The 20,926-nt window shown below is 39.0% G+C and overlaps 1 protein-coding gene across 2 annotated transcripts in view; it reads left to right on the forward strand.

Moving 5' to 3' along the window:
* Positions 1 to 258: 258 nt before the first annotated feature.
* LOC103720077 (protein LEO1 homolog) overlaps positions 259 to 20,926 on the forward strand; it is a 34,058-nt gene continuing 13,390 nt past the window's right edge. For both annotated transcript variants that reach the window (XM_039126290.3, XM_088721345.2), the window contains exons 1-7: positions 259 to 532; positions 12,308 to 12,621; positions 13,243 to 13,354; positions 14,180 to 14,362; positions 14,997 to 15,173; positions 17,417 to 17,548; positions 17,739 to 17,918. In XM_039126290.3, the coding sequence (XP_038982218.3) occupies positions 392 to 532; positions 12,308 to 12,621; positions 13,243 to 13,354; positions 14,180 to 14,362; positions 14,997 to 15,173; positions 17,417 to 17,548; positions 17,739 to 17,918 (1,239 nt within the window). In that variant the 5' untranslated portion in view covers positions 259 to 391. The remainder of the gene's footprint in view (positions 533 to 12,307; positions 12,622 to 13,242; positions 13,355 to 14,179; positions 14,363 to 14,996; positions 15,174 to 17,416; positions 17,549 to 17,738; positions 17,919 to 20,926) is intronic.

Here is a 20,926-nt window from a genome sequence, read left to right on the forward strand (position 1 = left end):
ATTAATTGAACCAAATCCTCATTGCTCACTTTCCTCTTTATTTCTTTTTATTTGTGTATGTGCATGTAGCTTCGGACTTGTCCGTCGCTGAGACAGTGGATCTGGTTCTTGAACCATAATGGTCCAAATTTAATAATCCGTAACCGATGGTGTATTCTCGGATCTAGTTCCAACCCGGTAAGCTCCCAGTCTCCACCTTATAAAAGCGCGCAGTGACACGGCCTTACGTTTCAAGGCCAGAGGAGACCATCTCCACGTGTTTGCAAAGCAGCAGGTGGCCGCACTCCGTACTACAAAAACCCGAGAGCTCCGTTGTCCTGAGCTTCGACGAGAGCGAAGCGAGACGAGAGAGAGCTGTAAGTAAGAGAGAGAGAGATCCAGAGGGAGGAGAATGGGCGGGGAGACAGACGTGAAGGAGTCGACAAGGAGTAAAATGATGCAGAAGCTCTTCGGCGATCAGTCTGAGGACGCGAAGGAAGAAGACGTCACTTCCGAGCACAAGGCCGCCGCCAACCGCTCCGGCAACCGTTCGGTATCTATCTCAATCCATGAAAAAATCCGAACGTTCTGATAATTTTGGTCTTTTCTTTGGTTTTTCTTACATTTCTTAATGTTTCGGGCTTGATTTCGGGTATCTGAAGTGAATGAATGATCCGATCTTTTATATGTTCATCAAAAGAGCTAATTTTTTCGTGCCCGAGTTAGGGTTTTAGGTAGTGACGTGAATTTTTCCGTTAATATTTATAAGATGACTTACTGCCTGTGTTCGCTGTATCATTGATGTCAATGTACGAAGATCTCTTGAACCTCTGTTTGCATCTTGAGTGAGACATTAATATTATTTTCGTTGTTTTCTGAATGAAAGTTTACATTCTTAGGAATTACATAATGCAGGACAGCAGAAAATTCGAAAAATTTGGGGCCTGTTTGTTAGTGCCTTCGCTTTCTGTTTTTGTTATCAAGAAGGAAAATGAACAAGACTGAACAATACGTGACATGTCTGATGGAACTATTTTGTCTTTTGAAATTGTTGGTAAAATCTTTAGAGCTTCTGATGGTTTATTGCTTTCAAAAAAAGTGAGGATAAAAGAAAGGAATAGCAGAAGTTTTGCAAAAATGCTATTTTAACGTCCGTCTCCATATGGTATTTCACTTACTTGCAGAGAAACAAAAACACAAAAACAATATCGATGCCAAGGAGGTCTATGCTTATCAGCTTATGGGTATCAATGCCAAGGAGGCCTATGCTTATGGGTATCGATGCCAAGGAGGCCTATGCTTATGCCTCCAATTCTATTCAGGAAAGCAGCAGCAGTGCTTACTATCTATATTATCGCCTTAATTCCATGAAGCTAAGGAATAAAACCTATTTTAGAAAAAATATCACACCAACTTACTTTTGATCCTTTCACAAGAAAAATCAATTCTGCTGTTCAAGCCATTTGTTATTTGACTTTTCTCCAATTAAAGAAACTTTGCAAATGATCAAGCAACTTAGAGCTTTGGTTTGGAAGACTGTGCTCATGAAGATCAGATGATAGAGCGACTGGGAGAGCTGCAAAAATTTTATGAGGAAAAAGGACATGAAAAGACAGATAGGAAATGGCTAATTGCTGCTTTTTATTGGTCCTGCCATTATGTCCATTTGGAACTCCAGAATTCTACAGGGCTAGGTCCTAGCTATTCATTTAGGGTTTACTTGTTGAGATTGTGTGTTTTGATGGTGTACAAGATGATTTTTTTTCCAGGAGCAAAAACTATAAGGTTTTATAAAGATACAATTTTTGAAATAGAGGACTCAAGCTTTTAGCTAGCAAGCAAGACAAATAGAATCCTTTGAGTAGTATTTGAACGTTATAGTTTGGTTATTGGTTGTTTGGAATCTTGATCACAACATGTAGTGCTTTGTGGTGGCTATGAAGAGCTTACAAGCAAATTTTGCACGTAGGGTGTTACTTAGGGTTTGCAACCTTACCGTACCGGTACCGCTCGGGACTGGTACAGTACAATCTTTCAAAATGGTTCACACCGGTAGGGAAGAAGAAGAGGAAGAAAAGAAAATAAGAGGAAGAAAGAAGAGGAAGAAGAAGAGAAAGAGGAGAAGAAGAAGAAGAGTACCGGTTTGCACCGGGCCTCGGGCCAACTCCCTTCCGAGCACCCCGACGAGGATCACCCCCCTTGCTCGCGGTTTCTTTTCTTTCCTTGCTCATGGGAGAAGGAGGGAAAGAGAGGAGAAGAGAGGAGGAGAGAGGGGAAGAAAGGAGAAGGAAGGAAAGAACGTCCGGAAAGAAGGAAGACGAGAAGGAAAAAAAAAAGAAAAGAAAAAAAAGGGAGCGCCCGCACGGGCATAAGCGGGGAATCGCGTACCTAGCTCGCGCCCGCGCGTGATTCCATGCACAAAGAACCGCGCCTGCGCTTGGTTCTCCGATCGGGGCAGCGAGCCGATGCAGGGTGGCCCACGTGGGCCATTTAATGCCGAGCGGGGCAGCGAGCCCACGCGGGGCGCCCGCGCGGTACCGGTTTGATTTGGTACGATACCAATACCGGTGCCCACCGGTACGTTGGTACGGTCGGTATGGTAGTTACTTCTTTGCAGCTACACAAGGTTTTAAATGTTGAGATATTAGTTATCCTAGTAAATAATTGATATACCAAGATCTTGTTTTATCTCTACTGAGATGGAACGTGGGAAAATTTTTATAAACATCCAAAAAATCTAATATCTCAGCCAATATGGAAATGCTTCAGGTTTCCATTATGCACATATGAAAAGTTCATTAGACACACAAATGCTAATTTGGCAGTTTCATGATCAACCACCCTCGTGTACGGCGGCAGATTCTACAAGTGACACCAACTCCCATTTGCTCCAAGACAAGAAAACACTTCTTGTGCACATAACGAAAGCTCGATTGCATTACTCAACCAATATATAGGAATTGAGGTATTAATGTCTCAGTCAAGGTTTATTATACTGATACATACTGTTTTGTATTGGGTGTACCGTATCATACCAGTATCGAACTGAAACTCACTATGGAGGGCATACCGAGTCTCGGTACGTCAAATTGATCCTAGTACCGGTCATATCGATACTGTATCAGTATGACATAAGTACAATGTTCGGTACTGAGACGGCGAACCTTACTCTTAGTTGATATGTAGGAATCTAGGTGTCAAGATCTTAACCTACAAGGTAAAATCAAGACTTAGTATATACAAAATCAAAGTATTAAGATGTCAACAAGGAATGCCAAATCGGTTGGTTCGAGTTGTACTGAATTGAACCGGTCGGGTACTGGCATGGTTTGAGCTACATAATCAGTTCGCTCCCCTCCCTATCTCAGAAGCATTGAGAGATTGTGAGAGAGCACCCTCCTACGATCAAAAAAATAGAGAGTGCATGACAGAGTGTTCCTGTTCATGAGCACCATGCCCTCCCTCTCGTTGGTCTACCCCCTTGCCGATAGTAGGTCCCTCCCTCTCCCTCCCCCACCCTCCCTCCCTCGCATGCACTTTGGGTTAGGGTTATAGTTTGTTGAGGCAGCCCTCCCCTTCCTCCCTCCTCCCTCTCTTTTTCTCCCTCCCTCCTTCCCTCTCTCCTTTTCTCCCTCTCCCTCTCCCCCTCCCTATCCCTCTCCGAGAAAAAGAATGAACTAGCCCCCACTTTTTTTTTTTTCAAATTTTCAATTGAAGTCGACAAACCATATACTGACTTTTGTTCAAAATTTGATAATAAAATATAGTTAGAAATGGACCGAAATGGTACGACCGTCCTGCCTACCCGTCCTGACCCTGTGAGGCTTTTGCGCTGCTGAGTAAATTTTTTAGTTAGATTTCTGTATTAGCCTAGGGTTTGCTTTAATGCTTTTAGAAACCTATTTCTAGGTTTTTTACCTTTTGTTATCTTGAGGATTAACTATGTTGTTTCAACGTGAAGTCATAAGGGGGTCAATTGGATTTTGTCATTGATTTGATCATGGATAATAAGATTTAGTTTTTCCCATAACTATAAGAATATAATATACAAAAATTGATAATTATTTGCGTAAGCAAATAAGTAAAGAATATCAATCCATGCACAATCCCATAAATGTACAATCTAGCTTTCACTAAGGTTTGAAATACCCAGTGGTTCGGCACGATATTTACTATACCAAGAAGTTCTCGATACGTATGGTATGGTAAGGCTCAGTTTGGCATAGGGAGGCTCATTTCTAGCAAAAACCATCCAAACCGTTCCAAGCCACCCAAACCAAGCGTGGTTCAAGGGGTTCAGAAATGGATTGTAGCCAATTTATCCAGATGAACTCGAATACCTCCCAAACTAAGTGATACCTAGATGCCACTTAGGAAGCAGGTTAAAGGTTGATTTTTCCTTGTTTTCAACTATTTGAAAGTGGAAATAAGAGGAACAGGGGACAAGCTGCTAAAGGTGTTTTCTATTTGGATTTGTCCAATTTAAAAACATTTTTACTAGGTAATTTTCTTCAATGTGTGTGCTTTTTTAATTTCATCAACAATCCGATCACTAATTTGTGACTAATTGGAGAAATTAGGGGAAAAGTCCATCAAATTGAGATTAAATTTTGTTTGATTATCAGATTAATGCCCTACAGCATAAATGCAAGATCAAAAGTAATAAATTTAGGACTAATTTTAACACATCTTTTAATAATGGATTCCAGGTTACAGGTTATATAGTGTTATGTGATATTTATGCATGTTTAGGTCTTTATACACAAAAAACCTTGACTAACACAATTAACTTGAAATTCATAGCTTATTTCTTAAAATAACATACACTTATATAGGAAAATATGATTAAACAAAATCCAAAATCAGAGTTTGGAGGCCAAAAATTGCTGTACCAAGGGTGTTTGGGACATATGTATGCCTATCCATTTATATCCTTGCCTTACAATCTTTGATATGGCACCTGCCATACCCATCCTTAGTTGATATGCTATCAATCCTCGGTGTTTTGAACCTCGGTTTCGACCGTCATAAGTCCATATATAGCAAGTGAATGAAACAAATGGCATGTGTAGTTGTTCAAGACATTGATATGGTGCTACTCTAACTATCAATCCAATTTCCATTTTATGTAGATTTTTAAGGAAAAGATTTCATGTTTTAACAAATTGTTGTAAATTTAAGAAGATCTGCCTCTTGCTTTTGACTTCATGAACTCTAAAATTTCATTTTATTTACTTTTTAAAAATGTAGATCTTATGATTTTAATTGATCTTAACATGATTAAGCACCTTGCAAGATTAAGTGCTCCAAGCTTATTAATGATAGATAAGTAATTCTAGGTCAAGAAAATTATAAAAGGATTTTCATATGATTTAATGTGTAGTTAACATGTTCAAGTTCTTTTGAACTAAGGGATTGTATCTATCTAGATCTTATGATTTTAATTGATCTTTATCCAAGGATGCGATCCATGCTATTTAGGGCCATTTATTTCAGAACTTACTAGGGTTGGATGATCTAGATTGTAAGATCCAAATTGCGATTGAAAAGATTTTAACAATAGTGAAAATTAACACCGAATATCATAATTATTACCATGATTATTGTCCTTATTAAGGTCAGCAGAACCGTCCGGAACCGGACGGTTCTGACCGTTCTGAGCCATACCAGTGGCTCACCAGTACGGTTCCGGTAATGAAAACGAAATCCATTGCCGGAGCCAGAGGAGAAGAAAAAAGAGAGTGAGTAGGGGAGGGAGAGAGAGAAAGAGGTCGGAACACTGGCGGAGGGCCGACGGAGGCCGCGGCCAGTTTTCCTATTTCGAACAAAACAAGGGTCCGGCCGGGGCCTTCGCCGGCATCTGCCACCCTCTGCTAGCCTCCCTCCCTCTCCTCCCCCCTCTCTCTCTTTTTTCCTCTCTCACATGGTACCATGCCCTTTGTCAGGCTGTGCCAGGCCTGTACCGACTCGTGCTACCAGAGAACCGGTATGGCGCCCGGTGCCGGTTCCTCCAACCTTGGTCCTTATCATCATTATCATTATTATTTTCTACTTGTTTTTATTACTAATCCATATTTATGACCAAATTATTTGTGATTAGTTTGGTTGCTGTTTTTGTATACGGAAACACGAGAAGCAATTGATACATGGAATATAGTAGTTCCCTTTAGTGTACTGGGTACCAAAGGATTTAATCAAGGTATGCTGAACCGGTACCGGTAGGTGTACCAGTCGCCTACCGGACCGGTTCGAGACCGGTTTGTACCAGAACCGGTCCAGTATGAACAGGTTTCTTTTTTTTCGGTTCTCGTTCGTGCACAGATGCGGGTAAAAAAAAGGCCATTTATGACCCATGCGGGGCAGCGCGCCTGCGCGGGGCAATTCCCAGCGCGGGGAATCGTGCCCGCGTGCCGTGGAATTGCACCGTGCGCGGAAACGCGCAGGGAAAACTGCGAGCGGGCGCGCGGCCCCACGCCCGCACGGGGCAATCTGCCCCGAGGGAAGGGCCACGTGCTCTGCACCACAGCGCGTGCGCACTGTAGTTAAAAAAAATCGGTACCAGTGTGAAACGGCTTTCGCACCGGTACGGACTGGTACGAGACCGGACGCAGCCGGTACACATGCGTATCGGTCAGTACTAGCCCGAAAACAACTGAAACCGGTATCCACATTGTCCAGATACCGGTTCCATGCCGGACCGATCTGTACCGGGCCGAACCGGCCGATAAGGACCGGTTCGGCAAACCATGGATTCAATGAATACATATAAATGCATTTATAACAATTTCTCCATTGGATGTGCAATAAAATTATGGATTTAGATAAGATCAACCCTTGCTCCAATCTAGTTGCACAATATAACCAATTGAATGATAGTTGCATGAAACATAATCTGCTAAACTATCTATGCTTAGAGCTTAGGTGTTAATGGAACAAGAAATGAACTATCGGTAATTTATACAAATAATTTGAGTTTATATACAACTTAATGGTTGTTCCAAACAATTTGTCATTAATGCAGCAGGATCTTCAATGATTGCTTTGCAAGATCTCTCATACTAACCTAATGGTGTTCCAATTTTGGTGTTCAATAACAAAAATTCAACCAAATATAAAATCAAGATCGTGCTTTGCACCTATGGTTCTTCAATGGCTTTGAAGAATTTATGCTATGCAGTTGACCATTATTTGGCTAGCTAAATGGCTTATATACTGAAGAGATTTTTAAATACACAAACCCACTGGCAATTTAAGTGCATTTTGAACATAAGTTGGCACATAAAGTGGTGTATTCTAAGCATATGGGGGTTTTAGGATGCAAGCATGGAGAACTTCACCCAACCAAAACTTTCCATAGTTTTATGTGTGCATGTGTATAAATGTTATCAAAAAATAACATTTTGACCTTTGAAAAGGGCCATGTTATTTAACTACTTAAGTCTATGCATTATGAACTAAACTTTATTTAGAAAAGTATTATTTTTTCATTGCCACCAATATCATGTTTAGTATCTATAAAGGCCACCAATATCAATTTTCCTTCAAAAAGATATAATCTAATTTCTATCTTATTTCTTATCTCATGCCTATTCTTAGAGAAATATTAACACAAGGAGGGGTTTTAGTATTTGAAATGGGAACTTGTATAAATATGCCAAATATAATTTGATATAGTCTCTTTTTCCATTTCCAAACTCATGCCTGTATAAATTGTGATAAATTTAGGAGCCTTTTAATTGACTGCAACTAGTTATTAGTATTTAGAGCTACAAGTGGGTTAGATTTTTTTTTATAAAGATTCAAGTCCTTATATATTTGAATTTGATATCTAGATCCAACCCAACTCACTTTCAAATTTGATGGGTTGGTATTTTTGTTTAAAATAAGGTCCAACAGGGAAAAAGGATTAGGTTGGGTTGATCTACATCGAAATTTGATGCCATATATTGCGGTTGGATGAAGATTGGAATCAGGGTCAAAAGGTAGATTAGTAAGCATCGAAAGTTGTATAATATTTTAACTACTAGCAAAAATTAGTTAGATTGTATAAAATTCCCATCTAAGCATCGAAAGGTAATGCATATGCATTATAACTAGCTATCGTGGAAAGATAATTGCACCATTTTTTATATGACTATCTTGGTGAAACACCACTTATTAATACAAATATATTATCTAGGTATATATGTACATTTTAAATATTTAATAATTAATATAGATACTTATATATATGGGTTTGATTTGGGGGATGTCAGGTCAGGTTGGATAGTGGGTTGGTCAAAAGTGGAAGATTTAGTCCAAACCCCATGTAACTGGGCGTTGGATTTAAAACCCATTATGATCCCATCATTTGTGTGGGTTGGGTTTGGGTTAGGGTTAGATCTTGGAGAGGCTCAAAATAAGTTTGCATCCTTAGATGTAGATAGTAGTGGCAGTATGCTCGCAAATCCCTTCGCCATTCTCGTAGCCCATCCCCTCTTAGCTAACCATAACCAGGACCATCTGGCCTGTCCAAAATATTGGGATTCGCCTTTATGCTCCTCATTCACTACTATTCCTATTTAGGACCACCTTTGATGTTGTCCCAAGCTTTTATATGCCTTTCCTCACAACTTCCGTTGAGATAACTTTAAAAAATTTTCTCCTCTTTCTGCAAGTTTTGAAACAAATTCTCCTTACCTAGAACCCCCTCAGTTCTTCATTGTGCATACCATGGTCTGCCGTACCGGTCGGTACCGGCCGGTACATACCGGTACCGGACCCTACCGGCCCGTACCGACCGGTACCGACGCGTACCAGCCCGTACCGACCGGTACCGACCCATACCGACTCGGTACCAGCCCGTCCCGAATCGGTACCGGCCCGAACCGACCAGTCCGTACCAGCTCCAATTTTTTTTGGCTTTTAACCCCATCGGTACAGTACCGGTTCGGCTCGGTTTGGTTCGGTACCGTACCGGTACCGATGCCCACCGGTACGTCGGTATAGTCGGTACCGCGTACTGCATACCCTTACTATATAAATTGATTTTCCATCACTTTGTCCTTATTTGTGCAACTTTTATAGCTCCTTTAATAATTTCTTTTCTCAATCTACTGTTTCTCATTTTGAATAGTTATTTAATTATCATTTGCCCGATCGGTTAATTTCTTTTGGTGCAAAGAAACATGGTGTGGATACCACCATTAGGGCTTGAATGGACCTGTACCAAGTGGAGAGGTGTAGCGACTAGCTAAGATAAGGTTGGTCATCTATCCTTTTTTATTAAGAAATATGGTGGGGACACCACCACAGCACCACTAGAGTTCAAAACTAAACCTCTCCCAAGTTGAGAGGGGTGCCATTTAGCTAAACATGTTGGCTTGACCCTCATAGCTAATGGTTCTCTTTAATTTGACTTGAACATCTCTTTCATATCTTATGCCCATGATCATTACTTCAAGCATGTTTCTTTGCCATATCAATTCTTTTTTATCTCTTGTAGACCTCTCTTTATGCCACACTTGTCTAGATCTTGCATGAATTCTCTCTTTTTATCTCTCTCTCTCTCTCTAAGTCTACCTCCCACCCCTGCCCCATATTTGCTTCACCCAATCTATTAATGTATGATTCTTTTTTAGTTATTTCCTATAACTATTTTCAAGATGTTTGCAATGTCATAATTCAGCTGGAGTAGATCTTATTAATGCACACCAAGTTTCCTTACCAAATATAGATATTGACTCTAACTACTTATGTAAATGAATTAAATGTTGTTAAAAGCTAAAATTTACAACTAAAATGGAAAATAGTTGATCATGAAGTTTTATGATGAAATTGTTGTTGAGGATTTATTAGTAAAACTATCATTGCCAACTTATCATTATCTTGTGATCCATGCATGGTTTGCAGTACCAGATCATATCGGACATACAGCTCATTTAATGGCAAATCAATACTTGGTATGCCCTTTGTACCAAGTGTCGATACCAAGAATAAGACTATATCGGCATTTAGGTCCTATGAAACTTGGATCTGTAACAGAAATCATATATTTAGGATTTATATAGCCCTCAAAATTCATATTGGATTCTTAGATTATAATCAATATAGATTTTAAGATCCAGATTGGGATCGTAGGATCTGGTTGTGCATAGTATGATCCAAGGATTGCAGAATGGGTACCGACAAGCATTCTAGTCAGCGATCGGTATGGTATAGTATTGGTCCATACATACGAAACCGTGGTGTACCTGAACCACGAGGAGGGAGAGGGCCAAAGAGGAAGAAAGAAAGGGAGGGAGAGGGAGAGAAGGAAGAGGAAGAAGAAGAGGGAGAGAGGGAGGGAGAGAGAGAGGGCTCATTGCTGTCATCATCGGTGTCGCCATCTTTGTCCAGGGAGGATCGGATCTTGAATCGAGAGGATTAGGGCCATCATCTAGCCCCAAGTACCCTAGAAATCCTAAAATTCTGCCAAAACTAGCTATTAGGGCTTGAATCAGGAGAATCGGGGTGGGAATAAGAAGGATCAAATGGAAATGGAGAGAGAGAGGATATCGGATTTGCGAAAGAGAATGAGGGGGATTAGAGAGCAAGGTTCGCCATCTCGATACCAGACCCCGTACCGGTGCTACACTAGTACAGTGTCGGTATGGTATAGTATGAAATTTTTTTAGCGTACCGAGTGTCGGTACACCACCCATACCATTTACCGGTACGATACAGTATGATACGCCCTATACTGTCCGGTTCGGACCAGTACGGCGTACCATATTGGAGAGGGAGGGAGGGAGCGAGGGATGGAGGGTGGGGGGGGAGAGGGAGATAAGAAAATGAGGAGGCAAGAGGGGGGAGAGAGTGGAGACGAGGGTTTTGAAGCATCAGGGGGCATAGGGAGAGAGATTGGTAGAGGGGGCACTTTAGGGGTATAATAAGTTAGGATGAGGGTTAGGAGTGGGCAAAATTGGATTGAGCTCGAATCGGGTCGAGCTCGAGCCGGGCTCCTTTTTCGTGGATTTATAACTTGAGCTTAAATCCCTTCAGGTCCCAATAGCTCTTAAATTGGCCCATGCCTATTTCTAATTAGTCCAATAGCCAGAATCCACCGTTTCAGAAAAAGTCGTTGAATCATGCCGATAACCGATCAGTCCGGTTCAGTATAATCCGAACCAGCTGATTCGGCACAGTTCGACAATTCTTAGTATGATCCTTTGGATATAAGATCCAAACTTAGATCATGTTTTTATCTTTTAAGATCAATTAATGTTTTTTTTTGGCTTTTACAATGACCAATTTATCATTAATAAACTTCCAAAACATCAAATCAATCTCCTTTAAAATTTCGATTATTAAGAGTAAAAGAAATAGATTTAGTTGTTTAGTAGCTAAGACTAGGAGTTATCTCTTATATCGTTTCTAATAATTTGATTCCTGCTAAAATATCTTTGTACTTCAAAGGAGAATTGTGTTCAATAAGCCTATGTTAATATACATTTTATTGGGCAAATAACTCATGTGAGTGATGATTTTCTATTGGACTTATATGGTGAAATTAAAACTATATTAATTAATTAAAATAGAGATTGTTTCTATGACCTGATAGGTATAAAATTATGGTTGTTAGAAATTGAATTTCTTATGTACTTATATGATGGTTTCATACTTATTATTTGTTGAAATCACAATTTAATTATGCTTCTTACCTTTCATGTTGTTTCAACCCTATTTCTTATGTTTAAAAGAAATCATAAAGAATCGTACAATTTACGATCCAATTTGAATGGACTGCTTCTACGATTTATGACACAATCCCGATCGTAACAACATTGACCAAAGTCACCAAACTATTCGCCATTAGAATGCTTTCATCCTAAATAGATTAAGACACTTTGATGCTGGTCAATCATCTCTTATCATAAAAATATATATGTACGCATATTCACAACTTCAAGACATTTATTAATTTTGTACAATATATTAACTTTAAGAAACTACATGATGAAAAGTTTAAAAAACAAGCTCTAAAGGAATGCAAATGATCCTTCAAGAGGATTTTCTTGAATGCCAAATGAGTCTGGACTGCATTTGAGCTGAAATGCGATTATATACTTTATGCTACCCACTGTACTGATTTGCATTTGGACCTGGTTTTCTTATTTAGGTAATTATGATTTCATCAGTGTTGAACTGGTTATTCTACCATTACATCTATTATGAATTTTATAATCTTTTTAATGTTGGAGCATTTAGTACTGTAATCTATGACTTATGAGAGCAAAGCTTTTTTTAATTTTATTTTATATATTAAACACATATTCTGATCTAATTCTTGTTCTTGTTTTTTTCTCAGGGTGATAGGGAAGGTGAAGTTGAGGGGCAAGGAAAAGTTGCTGTGGAAACTGAATCTGAACCACATGATTTGGATGTTGACCAGGGAAAGAATGAAGGGGGAAGGATTCAAAAGTCCCCAGAACGAGAAATTAGCCATCAAAGGGTGGAGAATAAGGGAAAAGATACTGAAAGTGAAGGGAAAGGGTATGAGCAAAGAGTAGTTAGAAGCAGAAGACAAGTAGTAGTTGCAAGTGAACCAGAGGGATCTGAGAATAATCATGATGCTGATCATTATAGTAAATATGCAGATGTTGATCAAGCTATGAAGCCAGGGTAAATTTCTATTCATCGTGCATTTTTCCTGGCACAACATATTTGTATCTTTATGTGTCCATGATTATATGTAAATTGTGATTAAAAGAAAGAAAATAGCTAGATGATTGCTTAGGAAATCTATTAACACAAGCACAAGTCTGATTTAATTGGACTCTGGAGTTAAAAGTTTACTGTTGCACTCATCAGCAAGGGCAAAATAGTGAAAATTGAATTGTCTACAAGTTCATAGACCAACCTGTTCTTACACTCACACTTTTTGGGCAAAGTCCTACTGCCAAATCCCATCAAGGTGCCCTATAAGCTGGTGGAGGTAAAAGAAGTTGCAATTTGTGTTGGGGTGTTCTAGGGTCCTGTTTTCAGTGTTCGTCTCCAACCTCTGAGGCTTGACTACTACCCCGCACCCCCTGGTTCTGTCTTTCTGTAATTTGGACTTGGGATGGTTATGGATTGTTTTCTTTGCTTTGGTTAAGACTGTGTTGCTAGGATGATATCAGCTGAAATCCTTTTTCATACATTTGCTTGAAGGTTTTATCTTCTTTAATTATATATTTTGTTGACTTCTTATTGAAGCTTTATCTTTAAAACTAAAAAAGCGTGTCCTCTCTTACTTTGCACCAGGTCAAAAGATGAGAAAAAGGACCAAAAAGTTGTTCGTGATGTTTTTAGGGATTCTGATGAAGAAGAACCTGCTGAGTATGGCGCTCAAAATGAAATTGGGCAAGATTCACATGTGAGACTGGGACATAGAGTTCTTGTTGTGTTTTATCTGAAAAGGAATGCTGTTATCTTAGTTACACTGGACATCATGCTCTTTATTTATATTTGCAAAATTAAAATAGGTTATCGTTTATAGGAGTTCTTTTTAACCTATGCAGCCATGCATAAATTTTGATATCAACACATAGATTAGATTGCTGGATGCAGGTTCATGGCATACCAAATTTTCTGGCTTGTATTTGTGGCTGTGGAGTGAAAGATGTATGATGATTCAGTTGTTAGCTTAAAAAAAGATTATAACATTATGAACACAGGCAATAGAACTAGAAGATGTAGAGTACGAAACTAGTATACCTGCAGCCTGGAGGATGTGGTAGGGGCACCAAAAAGGATACCTGGATGGAATCTGCAGGAAATGACTTGAGAACATCTCTATTAAGAAGGATTGTGAATGTAGAAAACAATGAGTACGCACATGAACTCAAACTCTATGGGGACTGATATTTTATTTATATAGGCAAATAAAAGAACTAGGATATTATTACTACTTCTTATGGAATCAATAAGTGGAGATAGCTACTTATCTGTTAAAGTAAGTCCGTTGAAGGACTATGAGGTGTGTTTAACTGCTCTCTGCAATTAACTTACCGAGAAAAAGCTTACATAAGATTTCCTAGGAATTCAGTAAGTGCTTATGAAGATCAATTTCTTTCATATCCCTTTTTCCCCTCTGGCATTTAACACATTATTCATGATTTGCTCTGCATGAAAATTTATTTGCTTTTGCTGGCTTAATTTTTTTTCCTAGTAAAAATATTTTGGTATTCTCTTCTCATAGAGATCACTTATGGAGGAGGAAGGTAGCTATGCCAAAGGATCGGGACTAGAGGAGATAGTACCGGATGATGAAGTGCAGAACAAGTCAGGATATGAGAATCTTGGAAAAAAACCAGGAAAAGCTGTCGGTCCACCATTGGAATTGGAAATTCCGCTGCATCGCCCACCAGGACAGCCTGACAGGGTGAGACTTTATCTTCTGGTTTCCTCTCAATGACAGAATACACTTTTCTATGCATCTTTTTCTATGTTATCCAACATCTGAACTGTAACTTAAGGGATCATTACTAAGTAATCTGCAGTAGACTTGTTTGCCCAATTTAAACATGGATATGTATTGGGTTTACGCTTAATGCCTTTTTTAACTTTTTGTCTATTCCTGTTCTAAGTGGTCTTGACAAATCTCAAGAAGCATGTCTGTATTAGTACCATGCAACTTTTTCTGACTCATGAGTTATCTTGCACAGAGGCGTAAATTATTGGACATTCATCATCCATTTTATTGTAAGCTCATTTCTTTATTCAACACATTTTCTGCGAAGTGTTATCTGTTCAGCCTTATATTTCTAATGCATTCAAAATAGTGGACGACATTCATGACTTTGCCTCTACTACATACAGTCATTTCGTATAACTGGAAATTACTATTTTGTCATTCTGGAAAACATAAAAGCACATCTGCTTCTTTATTTTATCTGAAAGACTGCTTTGTTGCAGAACCTGTAGCTCAATCTGCTCTATGAGCTCGATGATCCTTCTCAGATCTTCTAACATTGACTGATAAGTTCTTACCTCTAAGAAATATTCTTTTCTTGCAGATGAACATGATCAAAGTAACTAATATCATGGGCATTGATCCAAAACCTTTTGATCCTAAAACATATGTAGAAGGGGACGCATTTGTGACTGATAAATCTGGGGCTAAGAAACGTATACACCTAGAGGATAATATTGTACGCTGGAGAGCTGTCCAGAAACCCGATGGCACTACCTCTGTAAGTGAAGGCCTACTGAATCACAATAATTATACCTTTCATATATTTAATCACAGTTATTTTTTAATGTGTTATATTTTCTTTTGTTATGCATATCTTGATTTTTATCAGTGCATTTGGTTTCATATCTCTATATGCCAATTGGCTGCAAGAACATGGAATCTGATTTGACCGTTCAAAAGTTACTTGATTGTGTAATCTGGGGAATGAGTTTCAGTAACTTGGAAAAGGTGCATTTATGGGTGTCTCTAGGGGAACTCTTTTTTTTCTTACAGGTAGTGAACAATTACATCAAAACAAGACAGCCTTGAACAAGTCAGTTGATAATCGTTTTGGAGGTTTATCTTTTTTCTGTTTGTTCTTTTCATTTCCCTTTGCAGGATAGCATGTTAACATATCTTCACTATCTGATTAGCAGATGCCACTTGCATTTTGTTATCCATTCAGAGAAGGGTAATATTAAGATTGTGTCAATTGGCATCCCATAAAGGGTATATTTTATCAAACTTAACATTATTGGATTGTCAGACAATAGGAAAGTTCAAGTGTGTGCTAGTCAGAGTCTCAATGGAGATTGGAGACCTTTGGTGGGCCTTACATGGGTCATTTCTGCATGGAACTTAAGAAGCATTTTTTAGATCCTGTGGTGGATGAACTTTAAGGTGTGTAAGTATGAATGCAGTGTGGATCCAGTGTGAATGTATTGCTTCTGCAATTTCCTTTTTTTTTAATTTTTCCACTGATAATGAAAGTGTCTGAGGTTGATGACTTTGTTCAGTATGAAAAGGGTTCCAGGGATTTGGTTCTATCTTTCAAATGACATCAAATGGATGAGGAGATTTTTCATTTTTGAACTGGTGGATGGAACTGAGTTGCTTTATAATAAAAAGGGGGGAAACTTGTGGATCTGCAAGGTACATTGTCAAACTTCATGATGGATCTGCAGAAGAATGATAGTACGATCTATAAATGGTCTTTTAATGGAATTATATCTCATCATTCTGTTGTAAGGCTTTGTTTGCCTCTAGAGGGGCAAATGCACCCAGGATATTTGAAAGAAGGTTGTTCTGCCTAAAGTTGAGGTTAGTAGTTGGTACAGGAAAAAAGTCCTGCTTACATGTAGATGAGGTGAAAGAAATGGTATCTAGATATCATATGGTGTCTTAGCTTATATGGAGAAAGAACCAACGGATCATCTATTTTCTGCCATGCACTGGCTGGACACCTTCTTCAAAGAGTTTTTTTCTTATTAGCTTATTGTAAAATACTTAATTATAATGCTTGTGAAGGACCAGATTGTGGTGGAATGTTTGTGTGGGTTGAAGCCCCTGGCAGAGATTCGGGTAATCTTGTAGCCATGCATCCCACTTTATTTGTAAACTCCGCCTCATTCTGAACTTTCTAGTGGCTATTTTTGTTCTTTTTTGTTTTTTATAACTTATCATCAGATTCTTTTATCCAAACTTGTTAACCATGTCCATCTACACTTCTCCAAATTTGGTTCATTCCCTAACCTTTTCTGGTTAAGCCCAAGGTGTTACATGTTCAGTTTCCTGGTTCGATTATTCGATTTTCTCTGTTAGTAAGATTCATGTTGTATGCTTCTCTATGGGAAAAAAATAATTCAAATTTTCCATCCATTTCATATTCTTTACAACTTGAGATAATTTTAAGGTGCACATAAATTTAGCTACCATCCATGCTGGTTTGTACTGCTTAACTCATTCCATACCAGAGCTGTACAAGCACATGGGACAACTGCATTCGAGTTCTTGGCATGCTGTGATATCCATGTGTGCTAATGAGGGGAAAAGGTTGGCACGGCATGGCACATAAATTGCCAATGGTAGGCCAGCATGGCTCCAGCATGCATACTTAACTTTTGGGTTGCATAAACATTGCATGCCATGCACATATGACATCCCGAGCTTGCTTTTCACAGTTTGGCTTGTGGCAGTTAGATCTTGGGCAAGCTGCCTACCTTTGGTTGAAGCTGTTTGATCCTGAGTGTACATTCTTTCTCCTCTTCTTGTCATATTGTAGTATACTGTGCTAAATGTCATTTTAATATTGTGCCTCAGTTGGATACAGTCTCATTTAGATATGTTTCTTCTAAGTGGTCTCGACAGGGGTTATTTATACAGATGCTATAATTTTATGATTTTAATCTTTAGTTCAAGTATTCAACTGAATCCTTTGTTGATATATATGTGGCTAACATGTTATGCATTTCTTTCTTGGAGTATGAAAGCAATGCACGTTTTGTACGGTGGGAAGATGGAAGTATACAGTTATTAATTGGGAATGAGGTGCTGAATATATCTGTGCATGACTCAGACCATGATCAAACCCACTTGTTTCTTCGGCATGGCAAGGTTATTTTCATGTCTTATATTTTGTGAAATAATTATGCTCCAAGCCTCAAGCAATTTACTTCTTCACATATAGATGATAGATTGATAACTATAATTCTGGATCCATCCTCTGATAATTGAAGTTATTTGCTTCCCATGGTGAAAGTATGTTTGGTAAATTTAAATTGCTTTGTTGTGACTTTTAATGCAGGGAATCTTACAATCTCAAGGAAGGCTGCCCCGCAAGATGAGATTTATGCCATCTTCTTTGTCATCAAAGTCTCACCGTTTACTCAGTGCTATTGTTGAATCACGTCATAAAAAGGTCTACAAAGTGAAAAGTTGTAATTCTGACATTTATACAGAAAGAGAAAAAGAAGAGAAGGAAAGGGTAAGAGATGCTTGCGTCCCATAATTTTATGCTCGATATAGCCCAACATGGCATATAGTCCATTCAAATCCGAGTCCTGTCATTTGAGGAACCACATTTTTACAATATAGCGTGTGCTTTTATTGCCAACCTGGCAAACCCGTGTGAACGGGTTGATACCTATAGTTATGGTACCAAAGTGTGCTCCATCTATTACTTAAGAAGTTGCTTTGCCTATCCAGTATTTGCAACTGAACCTGTCTGACACTGAATAATCAGGTCAAATTCAAGACCTTTTTCATCAATTTCACACTAGCACAATTCAAATTATTTTTATAGACTAGTAGATTGCTTCTGTTAGTGCTTAAACCGGAAAGGTTTAGTCTTTAAATACTATATGCTCTAGATGTAAAGTTTCTGCATTCCCCTGGACATAGTGATATACGGTTAATGTTGAAACCCCTGGGTTCTGTTTGAAACTTGTAGAAGCTAGGTTAATTGATGGAGATGTATCCTGTTGAATCTGATTTTCAATTTTGTAACTGGAAAAGAAATACAGGAGAAAATAAAATGTAGAGAGTAAAAGATAGGGAGTGGCCATGTTGGATGTACTTTACCTTGTTTAGAGGTCAACAGTAGGTCCTACATGTTCAAACATAATTCAGAAGTCTTTTAGGTGTCTTACAATGGTTGCATGCCTTGGAGAGTATAGTTCACATTCTCCTGGATCCCTCTATCCACTTATGGCAGTCCCATGTCCTTGGGTTCTTAGGTTCTGTTTTGGGTCTCCAGATTTAAGAACATGGGGATTTTAATGTTGGTATAGCTACTTTATTCTGTGCTACAGTACTGCTAGCATAAAACCTTTACCAAGTAGAATGATACGAACAGAATAACTGGTATTTAGTGTCTCTATTCATTACAAGAAGATATTTCCAGCCAATGTACTGATAAGTGATAACACTTCATGTTCATCTTGGTGAAGTTTGAGATTATTTTCTGATTAGGGTCATGACTTCTCCTCTTGTTGCCCAAGGTGACAAGCCAAGAGGGGGGGGGGGGTGAATTGGTTTCTTCTAAATTTTGGTGCTTTAAACGTTTTCTTAATTAAGTGCGGTGGATGCTTCCTTAAACTATTTGAATGATTTAAACTAGTGCAAAGATAGAAGATGATGCAAGAATAAACGTAAGCACAAGCACAACACAAACACAACAATATATAGTGGTTCGGTGCTCTCCTTAGCACCTACGTCCACTCCCCAAGCGTCCCCTTGGGAATTCACTATAATTCCGCGGATTACAGTTGGATTGTTTTCCGGGCTCACAATCCAAAAACCTTTGTTGGTTTTACGGGCTCACCAACGAACCTATACACTTTGGTTTTCCGGGTTCACCAAAAACCTTTGTTGGTTTTACGGGCTCACCAACGAACCTATGTTGGTTTTACGGGCTCACCAACGAACCTTTACACTTTGGTTTTCCGGGTTCACCAAAAACCTTTGTTGGTTTTACGGGCTCACCAACGAACCTTTACAAAGTGTTTAATAAACAAAGGAAAGATTCAAACTCCTAAATGAGCATATGAAACAATATAAGCTACAAGGAAGAGTTAGAAAGTATTTATCGCTTTGAAGTGGCTTTGCTCTTCTTTGTCAAGGATGCTTCACTCTTTAAGGGGGATGGAGCTCTTGATGACTCTTTGAATCTACTCAACCCCTTTCTTTTGACTCTTGAATGAAGCACTTGGATGAAGCTTGCCTTGCTAGGGTTCTCTCTTGAATGCACTTGATGTATTTTCCCAAAAGCTTGCTTCCTCTGATGAATACTCCTTCTTAAATACTTCTCCAACCTCCAAATAGTCCTTTCTGACCGTTGGATTGAAGAAACTAGCCGTTTATAGCCGTTGGGAGTCCAAAAAGCATTTCTGCACAACTAGCCGTTATGTTCAGCCCGTGTTTGGGTCGGCTCAACCTGTCCTTGGGTCGACCCAACTTTGCCTTGGGTCGACTCAAACATTCCTTGGGTCGACCCTCTCAGAAACCACAGAAACCTCAATTTCAGCCTTCCTTCCCATGGGTCGACCCAACCATTCTTTGGGTCGACTCAAAGTTCACTTGGGTCGACTCAACTTCTTCTTGGGTCGACCCTCTCAGTAATTCCAGAGAACCATTTTCTGTCTGTCTTTCTGTCTTGCCTTTGGGTCGACCCTCTCAGGGTTTGGGTCGACTCAAGCTTGGGTCGACTCAACCACTGTGTGGGTCGACCCTCTCAGTAAATCCAGAGAGCATTCTTCTGTTGTGTTTTGAGGTTCTTTGGAGGTTGGGTCGACTCATGCTTGCCTTGGGTCGACCCAACTCACTGTTCATTTGTGCCATTTTTGCAGGAGTGTGCCAGATGACTTCTTGATGTGCCGGGGTCGACCCAATCAACCTATGGGTCGACTCAAACCACACTTTGCTGCATTCTCAAGGTTAGATTCATCCAAATGAACAAGGCCATTTATCCATTTTCAATTAAACAAATATACTGAGAGTAATGAACTTATAAATGAAGTATCAATTTAACTTATAGCATGCTCTAGATAATTGCTTGTTAATCATCAAAATAACACTATCATCCTCAATCTCCCCCTTTTTGATGATTACAAAATAAAGAGTATAAGCCTATTGATACTTGTCTTTAAAATCAGTTTATAAAAGGGATTAAACTGCTGAATTTCAGCTTTTCATATATACTTGTGAAATCTCCCCCTATATCATTTAAATGTTGCCAATTTGACTCTTTGAATTGCTCCCCCTTGGATGTATATGCTTTCCTATATGATTTTCAATTTGTTTTACAAATTATTTCTCTTTCTTTCTTTACTTCTCCTCTTATTACTCTTTCTTTACTTCTCCCCCTTTTTGTTACTCTATTAACTCTAAAGATATCTTTACTTCTCCCCTATTACTCTTTCTTTACTTCTCCCCCTTTTTGTTATCATCAAATAGGTACATGAAAAAAGATGCAATAAATACCAAACTTCAAAC

This window comes from Phoenix dactylifera, chromosome 1, assembly GCF_051530095.1.
Source record: "Phoenix dactylifera cultivar Ajwa chromosome 1, Ajwa_hap1_PhDact_Kaust_v1.1, whole genome shotgun sequence".
Taxonomy (NCBI): Eukaryota; Viridiplantae; Streptophyta; class Magnoliopsida; order Arecales; family Arecaceae; genus Phoenix; species Phoenix dactylifera.